The sequence below is a fragment of the Cuculus canorus genome, chromosome 2 (genome assembly GCF_017976375.1).
Source record: "Cuculus canorus isolate bCucCan1 chromosome 2, bCucCan1.pri, whole genome shotgun sequence".
Classification (NCBI taxonomy): domain Eukaryota; kingdom Metazoa; phylum Chordata; class Aves; order Cuculiformes; family Cuculidae; genus Cuculus; species Cuculus canorus.
The window spans coordinates 65,397,711-65,416,748 of NC_071402.1; the positions used below are offsets into that span (position 1 = coordinate 65,397,711).

General features: G+C 39.9%; 2 protein-coding genes across 3 annotated transcripts in view; one reads left to right on the forward strand and one right to left on the reverse strand.

Annotated features, from left to right (window-relative positions):
• The first annotated feature begins 562 nt into the window (after positions 1-562).
• ABITRAM (actin binding transcription modulator) lies at positions 563-5,413 on the forward strand. The gene is made up of 6 exons (XM_054058069.1): positions 563-660; positions 731-782; positions 3,665-3,794; positions 4,507-4,583; positions 4,655-4,724; positions 4,793-5,413. The coding sequence occupies exons 1-6, from the start codon at positions 612-614 to the stop codon at positions 4,919-4,921; spliced, it is 507 nt and encodes a 168-aa protein (XP_053914044.1). The 5' UTR covers positions 563-611; the 3' UTR covers positions 4,922-5,413.
• A 157-nt stretch (positions 5,414-5,570) lies between these two features.
• CTNNAL1 (catenin alpha like 1) overlaps positions 5,571-19,038 on the reverse strand; it is a 56,395-nt gene continuing 42,927 nt past the window's right edge. For both annotated transcript variants that reach the window (XM_009562911.2, XM_054058068.1), the window contains exons 11-19: positions 18,843-18,993; positions 12,411-12,448; positions 9,135-9,185; positions 8,885-9,039; positions 8,112-8,160; positions 7,304-7,360; positions 7,045-7,164; positions 6,411-6,494; positions 5,571-6,287 (exon numbers count right to left, since the gene is read on the reverse strand). In XM_009562911.2, the coding sequence (XP_009561206.2) occupies positions 6,126-6,287; positions 6,411-6,494; positions 7,045-7,164; positions 7,304-7,360; positions 8,112-8,160; positions 8,885-9,039; positions 9,135-9,185; positions 12,411-12,448; positions 18,843-18,993 (867 nt within the window). In that variant the 3' untranslated portion in view covers positions 5,571-6,125. The remainder of the gene's footprint in view (positions 6,288-6,410; positions 6,495-7,044; positions 7,165-7,303; positions 7,361-8,111; positions 8,161-8,884; positions 9,040-9,134; positions 9,186-12,410; positions 12,449-18,842; positions 18,994-19,038) is intronic.

A 19,038-nucleotide genomic window follows, 5' to 3' on the forward strand; every position in this document is an offset into this window, starting at 1 on the left:
TTCAAGCTGAACAACCTCAACATCATATAATGGTTTGGTTGGAAGGGACCTTAAAGATCATCTAGTTCCAACCCCCCTGCCATGGGCAGGAACATCCCCCACTAGATCAGGCTGCTCAAGGCCCCACCCAACCTGGCTTTGAACATCTCCAGGGATGGGGCATCCATGACCTCTGAACAACCTGTGCCAGTGCCTCACCACCCTCATCGTGAAGAATTTCTCCTAATGTCTAATCTAAATCTCCCCCTTTCAATTTAAAGCCGTTCTCCCTTTGTGAAGAGTCCCTCCTAAGCTTTCCTGTAGTCCCTTTAGGTACTGGAAGGTTGCCCTAAGCTCTCCCTGGAGCCTTCTCCACGCTAAACCACCTCAACTCTCTCAGCCTGTCCTCATAGCAGAGGTGCTCCGGCCCTCGGATCATCTTGATCATCCTCACGGCCTCCGCTGGACCCATTCCAACAGCTCCGTACCCCCCTTACGCGAGCGATTCCCCCGGGACTGGGCAGAGGCGCAGCCCGGAAGGCTTTTGCCGCGGCACCGCTCGGAGGGAAGGCTTTTGCCGCGGTACCGCTGTCCCCTTCCGGCCCCCCCGCCCCCCACGCCTGGCGGAGCCGATGGCGGCGCGCGGCGCGGCGCGGTACTTCACGCGCTGGTACAAGCCAGGTACGGCGGGGCGGCGCGGGGCGGGGGCGGCGGCGGCCGCGCGGTCACCGCTGTCTGTGCCCCTTTGCAGACGTGAAGGGGCGGCCCGGAGAGGACTTCTGCGTACTGCAGCACTCCAACAGGCGAGTGGCCCCGGGGGGCGGCCGGGCTGCGCCATGGGACGGGGAGCGCACGGACAGACACAGACAGACGGACAGGCACCGACAAGCGGACGCACACAGAGATACACGCACCGAGACACCCACGGGGACACACACACACACGCACGCACCGAGACACCCACGGACACACAGACAGACAGACACACGCACGCATGCACGCACGCATCGAGACACGCATAGCCCGACACAGCGATAGACAGACTCAGACAAACAGACACACACAGAGACACATGCATAGAGACATGCACAGACACACACACAAACACACACCCCAGACACACAGATAGACAGACTCAGACAGACACAAAGGGACATGGAGACACCCACACCGAGACACCCACGGGGACACACCCACCCACACACCCTGAGACACACAAACACACAAACCGTGAGACACTCAGACAGACACAGACACACACAGAGACGCGCAGACACGCTCGCATCGAGGCATGCATGGACAGACACACCCACCCACCCCTGAGACACACAGATAGACAGATTCAGACAGACACAGAGAAGGGGACACAGATACACACACGCTGAGACACCCACAGACAGACACACACACAAGAGACACACGCATAGAGACATGCATGAACACACAGACGCACACACACACCCCTGAGACACATAGATAGACAGACTCAGACAGACACACAGAAAGGGACACAGATACACACGCACTGTGACACCCAGACAAATACAGTCAGACAAATACACCCCGACCCCCCCAGCCCCCCACCCTGAGACACACAGATATACAGACACAGACACATGGACGCATACAGAGACACACGCACCAAGACACCCATGGACAGACAGACACACACACACACCCACCCACCCTCAAGACATACAGACAAACTCAGACAGACACACAGAGACATACAGACACAAGACACAGACAGACACACCCACACCCTGAGACACACAGGCACAGACAGACACAGACATACAGACACAGACACACACCAAGAGACGGACGGACAGACACAGATACACACAGACACACACACATGCAGACACACAGAGACACAGTACACTGACACGCACACACCCACACCCACACTTGTGCATATGCAGACACACATCCCCCTCTCCTGGACACACACACACACACACATGATCAGCCCCCACCACCCTTTCCCTTGTAGCTGTGGTGTTCAGCCACCAGGAGTTGCTCCTCCAGGAATGCCTGGAGTGGGACAGGTAGAAAATAGGAAGCAAGCTTGGATTTTCCCAGAAAATGGGAGAATGACAAATCTTAGCTCTTAGACAAATCACTGTATCCGTACTTACTTGCTCCAGTAAGAAGAGCGGAACTCGAACTACTCCCCACCCCCTATATTGCTCATCATTTTAAAAGGACCCTTCAGTCTCTGTAGCAGTGGTGTCCCTGCATCCTCTCCTGCTGAATGGGCCATGTACATTGTTTTCAATAGCAGTACTTTACTTCTATTATGTGTGGGGCTCTAGATCAGTTGGATATTTCTAAGCAATACAAAATTCTGTTGTTGATTTCTTGTTTTGCAAAGTCGCAGCTCCAGTAGATGACGGCCCCAGTAGATGACAGCCCCAGATCGTCTTCTGCCTTAAAAACAGGCGGGGGTCGTAGGGGAGGACGTTGTCGTGGTCCCTTTGAGCTGCTGAGGCAAGCGGAAAGCATTCGCCAGGATCCAGCTCCCTCTTGCGGCGAGCTACACGGCAAGAACTTGCAGAGATGTGTCAGTGCAGGGAGAGGGACGCGGCATCTGCAAGCAAAGCCCTGGTTCTGTGCTACGGTTTTCTCTACAGCTACTGTTCTGTTCACTCTGGTCCTTGCTCTAGGTTTTTAATTTCTAAACAGAAGGATAGCTTCACCTCTGTTAATTTACTGGCAAGTTCTGGGCTCTCCATGTTTGTGCCTTAAGCACGATTGGTACCCAGGTCGGCCTAGTCTTTGCAGCTGGGCTTTTCTCAAGCTCTCCAGTTCAGTGACAAGAAATAACTTTAGAAAAAGATAAAATGCAATAGCAGGTTAACTAAAGGCCAGACCACGAAAGAATCCATCTGCTGTAACTATTCAACACTAATGGCCTTGAGCCCTTCTGAGAAATGTTGCCTTGTGTTACATTTTCATACAAAAGCTTCCTGTGCTTTACTTGATCATCTTAAGTGAACATCTACTTCACTTACCAGAAGACAAGCGACACAAGTATGCGTGCATGGGGTACAACAGATAGAAGAGCTCCAACTTAGTTAAACAGAACTACAGCTTTTAAATAAGTGTATTGCTTTTGATGATCCAGTCTAGGATCTCGAAATAAAGCACCTTCTGTGGGGGTTGCTTTAGGCCAGAACACAATTTTCATTTGGTTTGGTACAGCAGCCGTAAAGTAAGATGCCCTGAAGCAAGTGACACCAAATTTATTCAGTGGAAACTAAAATTTGGTTCTGATCAACAGCCAACAATCATCCTTTGTTCTCTGTTAGTTCATGTGAATCATGTTCTGGGTTACCCTACGCGACCCCCATGCTGTCACCTAGACCTGTCTGTCCTTGCTTCCTCCCTGGGCCTGCTCACTGCCTGTCCTAGGACTTACGCTGAACTATCATCAGCTTAACTTTCCTGCCAAATTGTAGAAGGAAAGCAATTGTGCTTACAGAATGAGAGTAAAGAACAGCTTTCACAACACTGGAAATCTTGCTAGCATTTTGGACTAGGAGCCCAAATAAAGTAGTTAGTATCAGTTTCAGTTTTAGATCCTACCAGTATAGGCCGAGAAAGTTGCAGAGCTGCCTTAGCGCACGTAGGAGCACAGTTTCTCACAACTACAGCATAATAATTATGTTTCTTGTTGCAGAATCTGTGTCATCACCTTGGCTGAAGCCCATCCTCTTCTTCAAAATGGAAAAACAATTACAAGCATTAATTACCAAATCAGTGCCAACTGCAGCAGACTCCAGAATAAGGTCTCTGGGAAGTCAAAAAGGGTATGGCTTTTTGATTTGGTTAGTTTTCATTTTCAGCTTTCACAGACATGCCCGAGACCACCTGTCCTTACAAAGACAGCCCCTCCACAGTTGAAGAATTTTGACTTTCCTCAAGAGCCTAACTGTGCCAACCAGAGCGTGTCTCCTGCAGCACCAGGAGCTTCCAGTGCTGCTCAAACCAAATCTGACAGTCCCTTTTAGTAATTTTTTCACAGCACACAGAGGGACTTATTTAAACATGCCTTCATAAATAAAAATTTGTTTCCACTGAAATGCCAAGGATTCAGAGATTCAACCAGGTCTATTTTGTCAAATAGACCTGGACAGCAGATGAGCCAATTCAGTGTGGTTTTGAGAGTGGGGTTTCAGATATATGTAGTTTAACCCAGTTATATTAAACTGAGCTGTGCTGTTTCCCTCCCCTCTTCGCTGATTTTAATCTGATTAAATAAGAGAAGCTTTATCATGACTAAAACTGTAAGCTCTTACAAGCTTCTAATCTATTTGCACACATAGCTAAGTTGTCATATTCCCTTCTGTAGGGAAGCATAGCTATGCAGCTTGCACCCATCTGTTACTATTGCACTTCCTTGCTTTGTTCTGAAGCTTACAAACTTCTTGTGCTGCTGACAGTAACACTTTTAAAGCCCCATGTAATTAGAAACGTGCCTACATGTGTGTATATATTTTTTTCCTTTTCTTTCAAATGCAGGGAGCTCAGTTTTTAACAGAACTTGCCCCTCTGTGCAGGATATCTTCATCAGACGGAGAGGAATACACCATTTATAGGTAAGGTTTTTCCCTTTTAGTTTGTACCTTGACATACCATGCACTGTCAATGAAACTTAACACTGTTGCAGTTGTATACGAGGGCGACTGATAGAAGTGAATGAAAACATTCTTAGCAATCCAGTTCTTCTGCAAGAAAAGGTAAGAAACTTTCTTGCTTTTTACTTTCTAACTTTTATTTCACTACTAACTTCAGTCTTGCTTTTTAGCCATCAACTGAGGGATACATTGCAGTGGTTCTACCCAAATTTGAAGAAAGCAAGAGTGTAACTCAAGGACTTCTGACGCAGGAGGAGTATGAAGAAGTTTTGTCAAAACGTCTTAATTCTTCTTTGTGAAATTAATTGTAGAGCTACCATCTGTATTTGATACTAAATAAGCTACTTTTATTGTACGCTGTAACTTGGATGGTATTGAAAGGCCCTGTGCCTGTTTTTAAAAACAGAACTTAAACACTTGATTGATATGAGAATAAAGCAGTTCAAATAGTTTGTATATTAAGATTTGCTTTCTCTGAAGTTTTTAAATAAAACCAGAATGATATATTGGAGAGTGTTGATGTTCCACAGGCAGCTTTGTTTCTGCTCAGTGCAAGCATAATACATAGAGAAAAATCAAATGATTTAGCTACCACTTAATTTAGCTAAACTAATGCATTATGGAATTTGACAAAGGTGAATTGAAAATAAAAATGCAACAGAAGCCTATGTACAAAGAGCACATATCTAAAAAATAAGTATTTCACATCAGGTTATATTCTTACAGCATCTTTAAGTTGAGTAATGCCCTTTGTACAGAAGTTTATCATAATCGGTATCTATTTTCTTAGATTTTAAATGTTATAATGTGATGTCTATGTAATATTTCAGGGGTTCTACACACAATTCAAGTTCTGCTCAGTAAGTTTAAAAAAAAAAAGGAAGCAACAGCTGCCATCTACAAATAAAGATGGTAAAAGAAAAAGGGATTGATCGAGAGTATTAATCACTTAGAAATACACGTTTGAAAATATGAATCATGTCAACAAGATTAAAATTCAGTGTTGCAGCTATTGAAAGAGGGTTTTTTTTCCTTAGAACTACTTAATTTCAAGTATAACTCGGAACTAAGATAAAATTTAGGTCACAGCCTTTCAGACTATATTCCTGATTCTGCTTTAATCAAATACATAGACTGAAATAGGCCAGAGATAAGTTTAGACTTCAACAGTAGTGTTACATATAGCATATGCAGCACAAAGTTCTTGTATATAAAATGTCTATTAGCAGCATCTTTGGATTGAAACATCCATTAAGACATTCATAAGCATTAATCACAGAACGTATCAATAGTGAGCATAGGAAAGGCATTCACATGAAAGCACCCAACAATTAGACTACTTGGTGTTGTAAATGCTAAGTAATGAAACATCTATTAGATGTGACATAGGTCAACAGTTTTAATTCAAATTAACCTGGCTTGACTTTCCACAAATGAAAGCAATATTGAAAATTCAGTGAGTGTTATTTCAGATGGAAGTTCCTAAATTTCTAAGCACTGCAATTACTTGCTCTCTAAAAACGTCATGTTTGTTACATGATTTTCTAAAGACTTGATGCCATATGTCTCAGCTCTCCTTTCCGGAGCATGTGCATTTGACGCAGTTCGTATTCTGTCTTCTCTCCATGGTGGAGCAGGTTTCAGACAGCCATTTCCTGCTTTAGTCTGTGGAAAAAAAAAAAAAAAAAAAAAAAAAAAAAGAAAATTCTTAAAACAAAAAGCCCTCAAAACAAACAAACAAAACCTCCAAAGTCCCTTTAAAATACTGCAGATGAACCAAGTACTCACCTTTCTCAGTAATTTCCAGGAAAGTGGAAGAAGTTGGCATAACAGAGTCATTGCATTCCTTGTTTTCAGAATGCATGCATCAACCTAAACAAGGCAATTGGTGTAGATAAGGACCACTGATTACTTTTATTAAGCAACTGTTTAATGCAAAAGATTATAAAATATTTCAAGGTTGAATGAGGGGGAAAAGGGAGGGGGGAAAGGAGGGAAAGGGAAAACCAGTAGTGCACATGCTGAAGAAAATCCCCTCCTCAAACAAGATAGAGTAGTAAAAGGCTTGGATTGCAGCTATCAGTGAGGGATGTCCAAATGGACATTTTCAGCAAGAGGAACAGTTCCTGGTGTTCTTACTTTGTCCTTTGCATCTTGGCTTCTCAAAACATGTTAAGTGCAAAACAGTGCTTCAAGTAAATTTCTCCTCTAAGGAACAGCAATGATGACATATTGCAGAGCAGAAAAATGCTTTGTACAACAGCATAAATCTTTCTGCTTTTTATTTTTTATGGTCCTTTGTCAATCCAGGAAGTTCAGATGTCATGAACCGTTTCATATTTTAACAGAGGCATAAATTCTTAAGTTACTCTAGTTCAAAACAAGTTACATCTTACTTTCAGGAATAGAATTTTTACCTTACCTTTGTAAATGTAGCACTTTTACCCTGAACAGGAGCTTTAGCTGTCATCTGAAGCTGCTTGCACATAGAGATCAGTTTTTCAGCCTCCAACAGAAGCAAAGCTTTGTCATCATCATGTACCTGAAATGTGTTTCAGGAAGATAAAACCACTCTGTTTTTTAAAGACTCCACTATTAAGTTAATGGAGAAGATAACCAGCTTTTAAGTAGTTACCACCAGTATCATAAGCTGAATGGCTGTTTTAGATTTTATACATTACCTGATCAGAAAAGGCATGAAGAACTGAAGCAAGCTTTGTGCCCTCTGTAGCAAAAATCTGAAAGGGGGAGAAAGCAATGAAAGATGAGGCTCTTTTTCCCGTTGTTCTAATGAATTGTGCTACAAAGATAAAAGGTAATGTTTGTGATAGTTGTGTACATTTGTAGTTTGCAGTGACTTCAAAAATAACAAGCTACACTACAAACTACCTTTAAACCAAGTTTAAAGGCTTTCCCTTTACATATAGAAAAACCTGACTTCCAGTTATTTTTTTTTTGCACTGTAGCATCTCACAAGACTTTTGTGGGTAGAAGACACCTGCCACGTTTGGGTATTGTCCTGACAAAGGTAACCAGTCTCTCATTAAACACAGGCATGTATCTGGGAAATAAGACACTACATTCCTTCATTTGGCCCCTTGTGTTTTGTTTGTATTATTCAATTTTTTATATCTTCTTTCTTTCCCATGAAAATACTGCTGTTCAAACTAGGATGGAGTATCCATTAACACTATTAGGGACTGAGCTATTGACACAATGAATGCTACTAATGTATTATAGCCCACTACATTTGCTAGTTTGCTATTCCTGCTCCTAACAGGACCCTGTCAGTTTAATGAATGTTGTCTTAAGCGACTACTGCAGGACTGAAATGTTAGCTTTCAGAAAAGCAGAGTTACAGTGCTTAAAAACTACAGTTGCCAGTTAATTCATGGTACGCTGTACTTATGTGTAAGGAATCAGAGAGTTAAGTTCCAATTTATTCTTCACTTATTGTTCCTAGCTCTTATTTTGTTAAAAATATATTACCTCTGCTTGATGAAATAAATCTTGAGTTGTTTTCAGAAGCCCTTCTCCTCTATGGGAAATAATGAAAACACAATATAAGCTGTGTATAGACTGCAGACTGTTTTGCCTGCTACTTGCACAATTTACAGTTTATCTCTCATCCCCCTTCACACTGAACTGTGAAATATCACTCTATAACATTCTATGCACAAAAGTAACTTACTACAGGAACTGTATTTCAAAATATTATATAAACTCCTTGGTGGCTAGAACACTGTAGGGAAATTAGAAATGGTTTGGTTCATATCAGCCAAACATGGACAGAAATCCGTGTGTCTGGCAGACTTAGTATTTTTGGAGTACTAGGTAACAAAAATCTCAACTCTTTAATTAAAGAAAACCCTAAATTCTTTAAATAAGAAGGCTGGCATTGCATGGGCACTGAGAATACCCTTCAGTGCAGCAAAGATCAGCAATTCTAATCTAGCCTGTGCTTTAATTCTCTTAATTTTGACGGTACATCTGAACATGCTTCTTAAAACCTCTTCTGTACCCAAAAGATATTTAAATAGCTGTTCTACAACAAAACAGATGTTTGGGACTCTAAATAACCCAATTTTATTATTAAATAGCTTAGAAATTTACAGGAATTTATCAAGTGGAAGGACAGAAATTAAACCCCTTTTTGAATGTGTCCCAGTCATTATACTCTGAGAATGAAATTGTCTTATTTCTTGTAAACACTGTTCATGGTCTTCTCTCCACCAAAACATGCTGCTACACAGTGTAATTACCTGGTAAATAAATACATGGAGTAGGCCATACTTGACATTCCTTGCCCATGTTGCACGATCTCATTCTCCTGATCCTCCCATTTCTCTGTCTCAGAATCCACATCAGATGTGAGCAGATGCAACTCTAATCCAAGTTTTGCAATTTTTGCCTGTTCCTGTCAATGGTAACCATTATTATGGCACTTGAAAGTACATTCTCCAGACAAGAGGAAAAACAATTGCAAACAATTTTACAATGACGGTATCTTACCTCAGTATCTAGTTTGACTGGCTTTAATGCTTTCAGATTTGCATTGTGTTTCTGTTTCAAACAAAAAAAAAGAACATTTTTAAATAAAAGGAATTACCAGCGATTTCACTAACAAATCATAAGAGGTCTCTGTTTACTAAGAGGTAGACTTTACAGGAGAATTTCATTGGTTCAGATAAACATCTCAGTAGAAGCCAAGAACCTGCTCTGATCAGCCTGTCCTTCTGAAATGGCATTAGCAAACAGGGTCTGTGCCTACAGACATGCTAAAGTTTCAAGGAAAAGACCTCTTCCACAGTTCTCAGAGTCCACTTCCTCATGCAATACCATCTCTTTCCCTTGCCCTCTAAATTCCCGGTAACACTTAGTACTAAATAAACAGTCAAGTGAAGTGTTACTGTGCTTATTTTTCCATCAAGGATAATACTGACGTTAGAGAGACTTGGAAGTTGATTTAGCTAGTAGCAAGCTGATTTAGGGCACAACCCACGTAAATGCTGGTGTCATGATGTAGCTGATTATTCTGTGTGACTTGGCTGAAGTAGCTGAAAACAAATACTGAGACTTTGATCTTTTATGGCTTTCCTTCTTTTATTTAAGTCATGAACTATCTGAAATAGCAGTTTGTCTGCAAACCAAATACTGGCTCAGATAAAACAACTAATGAATAGAATATCTGATAAAGCACAGCTTGCCGACTGCAGAACACGTATACACAGTAACACAGGATTTGTTTAAAATCAATTGGCATGTAGAGAGCAGCAGTTCCTGGCTTTAATTTCCTGTGCTGGTGCTGTCACTGTGCAAAGACAGCAAAAACTAACAGATATAGGAGCCACAGTCCACATTCAGAAACTGGACTGGAGTGCAGGGGAATGGAAAGTACAAAGTTTGTGTCATAACCTGAAGAGGTGTGAACCACTGGAGGAGGCTGGATGATAACAGTGCAGGACAGATTCTTATCTAGAATCTGAAAACAGCTGCTATTCATTATTGGGAGTACGTACTTATGGGGGCAAAACCCCACTATTCATTGTGAACAGCATCAGAAATAAGCTCCAGCTGTGGTTTCTCTCACTCCAAGAGTCTGAGCAAAAATAAAGTACTACAGTTAAAGTTACTACTGCAATTTGCTGCTCAATTTAGCTCTCACACCATTTCTCTTTTCCCATCCCATTTAAAAAAAAAATAATCTGAATCTTATGAATACCAGTCCAGATTATACACCATAATTCTGCATAACTGTTAGAAATGCTCATCTCACATGGAAAGATGTAGCAAAAAGTATAAGAACTGGTAACACCCCAAATTGTCATTTAAGTTTGGTCATACTGCATATTAGAGATGCCATTTCAGAAATACTGGTTTTAAGGAAGAGTCATAAAAGAAAAAAGGAACACAAAGCTAAACTAGATTTGTATGTAAACACAAACTTTGGGCTGCAAGGTATGGCAAATATATAAGTTGCTAAGTGAAGGGTATTAAAGAAAACCAGCACTCTAGCACAGGCAAGAATTTCTAGCCACAAGTAACTAAAAAACCCTCTATTTTTAGCAGATCTGTAGTTTTCTCCATTCTAGTGTTCATACAATATCTGAATAGGAGAATTGGTAAAAATCCGATAAAGCAGCAAGTCTGCTTTTAAAACATTTTGGCATACTGTAGAGAAAAATGTATCTGTGTATTAATCACACACATGAATCATCACTACTGCTCTGTCCTCAACTAAGACATGGTCTAGGAAATAACTCATTACCAACAAACAGCACAGTTGCAATTAAACAGATGTAACAAAATACGTAATCTAATTAGACAGACAGGAACAGTGTGGCTTCTGTGCAGGGACAGTACAGACATTAACCACCAGGCACAGCAGACCTCTGCGATGACAACAGGGAGAGAGGAAGCAGTACTGAGAGTCACAGCATGGGAAAGAGAGGCAGTTCCAAAGGTTAATTCATCAGTTAAGCAAAGAAATTACTCTATGAACAACCTCTGTTGTCTTAGAGACGTAATCTACATTTCCTGTCCACTTCCAAACTGTCTACTAATCATCACTCCCCCAAATCTATGCATATTGCGAAATTCAAAAGAAGGCAGCAACCTTTCAAAGACAACATAGCAGAACTGTTTTAAGCCCTGGGAACAAAGATTTATTGAAAGTACTTTTAAAAAAGGCATATGAATTACTAAGTGGGAACCTGACTTCAAACATCTCTTCTTTAAATTTTAAGTCCAGAAGTTCTGTAGCTTAGTCAAAGTGGTGAGGGACAAAAAACCCTATCAAAAGTCACTGAACCAATCTATTTTCCATTCTCACTGTTTAGTTCTGTAACAGTGAAACGCACCCATGCTCGCTCAGGCGAATGTTATAGTCTACTTATATCTGCAGACTGGATTTATAGTGTATGACCTTTTCCCTTTCTCTTTTCATTAAAGATCATAAGTAGCACATTGTGTTTGAAGTTACAGAACCGCGCAACAGGAGACATGGAGACAGGGGACCATTTCACACAAACTGCTCAACGCTACAGGTTAAGGAAAGCAAGCAAGGACAGAAAGAAACAAGCTACAGCTTACAGTACCTTCTGAGATCATTCTTCCCCTTTTTCCTACCCGTGAAAAGATTCAGTATGTAGCAAGTGAATCAAATGACTGATTACATGACAATAACAAGGTTAAGGCGGTTTCCTAACACACAGATGCTCTCAGAAACAACACAATGCCACTTACAATCAGCTAAGAATATTAATTACATCACAACTAAACCTAGACATTTGGTGTAGCTTTTTTCTCTGCATTACAAACATTCGAGATCAAAGAAGGAAACGATAATCTATTATTTGAAGAGCCTACAATAGGCTGAAACATGTCCCTTTGTTCCAAATAGGTCAACTCAGGCAACAACATAAAAAAAAAACAGATTACAAAGACTTATTTTAGTTGCAACGCATTTTTTATGATTTTAATAGTAACAATGCATTTTTTTATTATACAGCATGACAGTTCAGTACGTGGTAAAGAACACGTTAATGAACAAGAACTAAAGCTCACGTACAATCAAAGTGATTAGGTATATTATGTAACTAGTTATCCCAGTTTTCAGGATTTTTTTATTATTTTAATAAATTGATAAAGTTTGATATTTTACTGTCAGCCCTCCAGTCAAGGTGTATGTGACCAAGATATTGCTATGTCCTCATCAAAGCATAAAATGGAAGGAAGTCAGTTAACAGCAGATATAAAGTAAATACAACAATCCCAAAAGCAACTTACCCCTGGTCTGGGCAGTGATAGGTAGACACGCTTCTCTCCTATGAAGAACACACATATTTACACCAAAATTTATATGCAGATTTTAGTGAATGGGATCATGTGCCTTACTTAATCCTGTATTAAGCTGCAGTACTATAAAATCAAATTACTTACCTTTAATTTCTTCTCTTTGAATACTGCAGAAGATTACTTGTTTTGTCTCATACTTCCAGAGAAAGACATGCTAAGAACTCTGTACTGTTTAGATTTTAGCTTAACTTGCAGATAACAAAGCTTCTCTGAACAGCCTCCCTCAACTTCCAGTCCCCTGCATGCAATCCACAAGCAAGTAAAGAAACTCTCTCCAATGACTGAGTAGTTATCACTTACATGCAGTCATTTTGTTGCAAGTACAGAATATACAATGGTAGTTCCACATAAGGCCTTTCATGTCATGAGTTGGATGGTACAGAACTTGGAGCAGCAATGCCACCAGTGAGAAATACTTAGGCAGATTCTTCTAAGTAATGTCAATAAACTCCTCGTGTTGTAGTGTACCACACGTATCCCATGTGCATTGTGTTTTATAAAGAAAAAGGTTCTACAACATTTTACGCACTTTTTTTTGAAGAAGAGTTTAGGGAAGAAACAGCGCCTGGGTTAATGGCTTAGGATTACAGCTCCAGTTACCAGAAGATTTAAATGTAAGTCTTCTGAGATAATTATTACAATAGATACGGGAAAGGAAAGTCTTAAATAAAATTAAAATTAAACGTATAAAAAACCTAAGAGCTAGTGAAACAGATTTTATCTGAAGGAAAAAAGTGTTACTATAATCAATATTGGTACCAGGTTTGCATAGAGACGATGCACGTCAACAGAAAAATGACAAGCAACAACCCCCCCTACAATTGCTATTTCCTCCTCTTGCATTAGTTCTCAGAGAAATTTCATTCCGAGTCCTCAAGAGACAGTTCTCTTGTGCATGCATGATTTTTGAAAGAATGCTTTTTTATTCTTTGAGTAGTTCCTGACACCACAGAAAGATCATGAGCCCCATATCTAGGCTCTTTTTAAGTGACTCTTAAAAAACAAACCTCATTAAGTTGGCAAGTGTCCCTAGACGCTTTTGATACAAAAAAGGGTATTCTTCTTTTCCTCAACAACCTCTATCTTCCCCTAACCAGTTTTGTGAAAGATGAAACGAGCAGCATTCGGGGCACTAGCTATCCAACTACCTTCTTCCAGAATGCAGAGTTATTAGGAGATTACTTGCCCAAACGTGCATCCAAACAAGATTTCTCTCTTAAGACTGCTATAAATGATGAGAAGTGATTTACAACATCCTGTGTATCAATACATCAGCTAAAGGGCATGTAAGAAAGCATGTAAGACATACCAAGAACAAAAGCTAACTTGTAAGCTTGAAATGCTGTAGCACAAAAGATCTCCTTGGTGCTATGTAAAAACCTGTTTTACCATGTTAAAAAAACGTAATATTGACACAACAAATGGAATACAAATGCATACTAAGAAGACACACACACAGGGTGGGCATTCAGAATTATAGAAACCAAATGGAAAGAGGTGGTAAACAGAATTAAGAAAAAAATAATTTGGTTTTGCTCTTCAAGTAATTTCCATTATTTGGCTTTGCAAGGTTTAGTTGCTCACCGTATTCAGAAAGAGGAGGCGTCTCCCTACTTATCTTTTGGAACATTCGAAAACACCACAGAAAATACACACACAAACCCCCACCTCATTGGGCCCACAAATACCAAACCTTTCAAAAGTGCAGAACTAACACCAGAGATAATCCTACTTCAGAAAATGCTTAACTACATCAGTATAATCACAGAATTTAGATTTCATTCCATTAACAGAATACACATATATATTTTTTAGGTATTTAATTTCCTGAGTTTCCAAATCAGATCTTTGCCATAACAGCAAAAGACTTTTCATCATATTATTATTTTTCTTTTATTTATTCCAGTCTGCCTTTGTTTCTCCTAATGTGTTTTCTCTAACATTTTTTCCTTTATTTTCCATTTGAAATTAAATTTTATTACTTTAGCCTATTTGTCTTCCAATTTTCCTCTTTCTAGTAGTTCTAGATATGTTTTTCCCTCCAAAATGTGTCTTATTTCAATTTCTAAATCCTGCTTTTGATCTTACTTCTAATTTGCAAGTAGGATAGCTGTATTTCTACTTCACTCTTCTTTCTAGGACTCCGAATTCTGAAATTCTGATCAGTATTCCCTATTCATCAACCATGGCCCTCCCAAATCCTCATGGGCATTTAACTCCTCTCAAGTTGGGTGGGCAAAAAAACAGAAGAGGAGGGCAGAAAAGGAAGTTATCTTCATAAATCATCTTTTTCGAGGAGAAGGACCTGGGGGTGTTGGTTGACAGCTGACTGAACATGAGCCAGCAGTGTGCCCAGGTGGCCAAGAAGGCCAATGGCATCTTGGCTTGTATCAGAAATGACGTGACCAGCAGGTCCAGGGAGGTGATTCTGCCCCTGTACTCAGCACTGGTGAGACCGCACCTTGAGTACTCTGTTCAGTTCTGGGCCCCTCACCACAAGAAGAATATTGAGGCTCTGGAGCGTGTCCAGAGAAGAGCAACGAAGCTGGTGAGGGGGCTGGAGAACAAGTCTTATGAGGAGCGGCTGAGAGAGCTGGGGTTGTTTAGCCTGGAGGAGAGGAGGCTGAGGGGAGATCTTATTGCTCCCTACAACTACCTGAAAGGAGGTTGTGGAGAGGAGGGAGCTGGCCTCTTCTCCCAAGAGACAGTTGACAGGACAAGGGGGAATGGCCTCAAGCTGCACCAGGGGAGGTTCAGACTGGATATCAAGAAAAAATTTTTCACAGGAAGGGTCATGGGGTACTGGCAGAGGCTGCCCAGGGAGGTGGTGGAGTCACCTTCCCTGGAGGTATTTAAATGACAGGTAGACGAGGTGCTCAAGGACATGGTTTAGTGGCAGATAGGAATGGTATGGTTGGACTCAATGATTCAAAAGGTCTTTTCCAACCTAGTGATTCTATGATTCTATGAAATCATTCTCTCACTTCTGACCAAGTTACAAGGGAGCAATCGGAATTATTTTTGTCCAGCATGCTGGGAAAAAAAAAAAATTAGGAAAAAAAGAGACAACAGGTACTTTTGGTGAGGTGATTCATCTCAGAGTGCTAGAGCCTCAAAGTTAAGTATTTCACCTAACCTAGCCATTCTGAGAACAGATACCCTCTATGGGCTGAACCAAATCTCCCAGCTCGCAGGAGCCCCTCCTGAGGAGCCTGACACTTGCTTCATCCCAGACAAACCACTCAATGTTTCAAACACCAACATGGGGCAGAATGGGCCTCTCCACCATTAGGATCGGAAAGTAGGTTAGGATTAAGCAAAAGAAGGCCAAGTCTACCTCATTGTGGAGTTCTGCATAACACAGGGACATTTTCAAACACACAGGAGGGTTACTGGGCCGTGGCACGCTCACCAGTCTTCCCAACCCCTATGTACATGTGCATACCCCTACCCGAGACAACCCTGTTTCAATTTGATCAAATGCAATGACATTGAGTAAAATACTGCTTCATTTTCAAGCTAAATCTGGTGTTCTATCCACATGAGTTCTGAAACTCAGTATGAGAAATACCTAATTTGATGATATGAAAGAAACACTGGGTAGCGAGTTATGCAATTGGTCATGAAAATAAATTAGCATAAACAATGCGAATCTAGTGTAATCAGAAAAATGTTTTTTTTTATTTGATGTGTCCAGCACATTTAGTCACCATTCAATTTTTGCCTCTTAAGCTGTATTCTGAACTCTAACAAAGCCAAACATTTAAATTGGTAGTACAAAAATACAAGTTTTTAAACTGAGGAGGAAAAAATATACCTTCTTTCTGTAATTCTCTTTTCTTACACACAATCACAATTCTACTAGAAATAAAGCACTTATTACATTTTAGTCTGTCAAGTAAAGACACTCTTACCATCCTCAACACTAAGACAATTATTGTGAGTTATGAGAAGAATAAAATCAGTCATGGGTTGTGCTTTCTAGGAGAAAAAAAAAAACCTGTTGAAAGTGGCGAGGTGACTTTAGGGTATTTTCTGGAAGAAAAATGCTGGGGATATTTGGGTGAAATCAAGTAAACAAACTAACAAAAAAAAGATTAGCCCATAAGAGAGAGGAGAACTTTGTAGAAGCAGGTGGATATAGGAGATCAAATTATTCCTAGGGAGACAACTGACAATTAATATGACATAATCCAGACTTGGAGAGAAGTCCCCTTACCAGGCTGGGCCACGAGACAAGGAAAAAGGAGTCACGATATCTTTAGCATTGTTTTGGCAATACAAGACCTAATGCACCTAAGGTCATATAAAGACTACAAGCTATGCTTCCTCTCTTGCCAGTGGTGGTATCAGAACACTTTATGTTGCAGGAAACATAATTTATGACTGAGGAAACAAGTGACACTAACAAAACCAGACTCATTGGTTATGCCAAATAGGGGAAGATTCTTCACTACACTGAGGTCCACGTGTTATAGCCTCCAACGTGCTCAGCAATACCTACCCATTCTGTACTCTCTCCTTCAAACAATGATATTGAGAATACTTTGTGAAATAGTGCCTTAAAGACATTGCAAAGAGCAAACTGTGGAAAACGTCTGCTATCTGCTGTCAACAGCCACAAGACAAGAGAAAGTTACGAACTGTAGGAGAGGCTGGGAATCTGCTGCAACACTTCAAGAACTATTTGTTTGGAGAGCCAAGTATATGCTTTGCTGTTGGCACATAACTGTCATCCTATTATTTTTAAATACAGTAATGTATATAAGCATACACACACACACATAAAAAGGTTATTCAACCTTATTCAACCCTGCTAGACCATTGTATGAATATGAAAAAATCAGAAAACTGCATGGTCAGCCTAGCAAATTCTATATTTACTGTAACATGTTAATATTAGACTAATACCATATTTTAAGTTGTGTTATATGAAATTTAATGATATATTTAAAGGAAGTCAGTATGTCCTTGGCTCCCAAAACAAACAAAAACCTGATGAAAGTTAAAAGGCCCATAACCAAGATCTGTGACTGCTACATATCTTTATGTGGCATTCTACACCAAGGTGGAAGAACAAGTACAATAACTATCATGTATTTCTCAAGTGCCTCAAATTCCCAATAACCTGTGCTACACACAATTATTGTAAACCCACTTAGAATTTCAGTATGTTTTCCTTTTTCAAGTCTTCCAGCTCAGATACATGTCATCTAGCAATCAGCAGCAACAATTTAAGATATTACTGCCCTGTGGATGATTGTTTACTGTCCTCACAACAAAGCTGGCAGAAAAGAAGTGCTTACACAAAAACTTGAGCAGCTACAGAAAGTTAAACTGTCAAAATAAGCTCTAACAATGAAAAAAAAGTCTCACGCTAATAGCAAGATGAAGTACTGTGTCATTAATAAAGTGTCATCTAACCCGAATAAGGATTTACTTTTTCTGTATCTTAGATACAAAAAAAATGAAGTCCCTGTATTTAACTAAATCTAATTTTTTAAACCTGAGTGATTTTCTTAAAAATACAAGACATTCATTATTATTATATATTACATTCTATCTGTATGCAATTATACTTTAAAGACTGAAACACGTAGCCGCAAGAAATATGACAGGCTACATTAAAGACATAATCTGAAAAAAAAATTAAGTTAGATAAAAATGAAAAAGAAAATGGCTTCCATGGTTTTCCTCTACATGTTATACAAATACCAATAAACTTACCAACCACAGAAAATATCCCAAGGTTGTGCAGAGTCATCAGAGATTCCATCCAGAAGAAAGGACAGCAGTTTAAAAATCAAATAACTACATTCACTACATTATGAAGAGAATACAAGGCAAGCCGACAGTATAGAATATATACGTATATATACATATTTTCCATAAACACAGGAAACGAATTAAACATGTCACAATTCAAGTTATATCTGGATTGTCATGAACTGATATGTCCTAGACAAATCAAAAGGTGGGAGGAAGGCTCCACACCCCTAATACTTGGACACCCCGGCAAAGAGCTGCCTTAAATACTTTTATGTCCTTTGAACAGTTCAGTTTAATTTTGCTGGAACTAATCACAGTGTATAAAGTTAAACATACCTAATTTTACAGAAATCAAGCTTCAAATTTTTGGTTGTTTTCCTTTGGAAAAAAAACAATAAGCACCTTAATTTGTCATCTATACAAACTCAATACATTTGTGTATTGCTACCTAGATTTCACTTTGCTTAATGAAACATGGGATTATTCATTGCACTATTCTCTTAAGAAAACAGAATTTCCTAAATCACACTTAAAATTCTTAACACTAAATGTTTGGAAACGTATATGTTTCCTATTTGTATGTAGCATTCTTACCTCTTCTTCCTTCAAACACATCATTGATTTCTCTTAACAACATAGACATGTCGCTCAGTTGAGACTCCCAGGCCTCACAGAACACCTCAAGATTTTCTTTTGCAATCTTGCTAGATGGATGCAATGCCAGTGTTTCTGCAGCAGAAACTATCTGGAGAGAGAACAAAATACATTCTACTGGAAGTCTTAATAAAAT

What these genes read in the sequence shown, in the direction of transcription:
- ABITRAM (XM_054058069.1), top strand. Translation starts at nt 612, where the DNA reads ATGGCGGCGCGCGGCGCGGCGCGGTACTTCACGCGCTGGTACAAGCCA. An exon ending in TCTCTGGGAAGTCAAAAAGG is followed by an intron (nt 3,795 to 4,506) that starts GTATGGCTTTTT and finishes TTTCAAATGCAG; the next exon opens with GGAGCTCAGTTTTTAACAGA. An exon ending in CAGTTCTTCTGCAAGAAAAG is followed by an intron (nt 4,725 to 4,792) that starts GTAAGAAACTTT and finishes CTTGCTTTTTAG; the next exon opens with CCATCAACTGAGGGATACAT.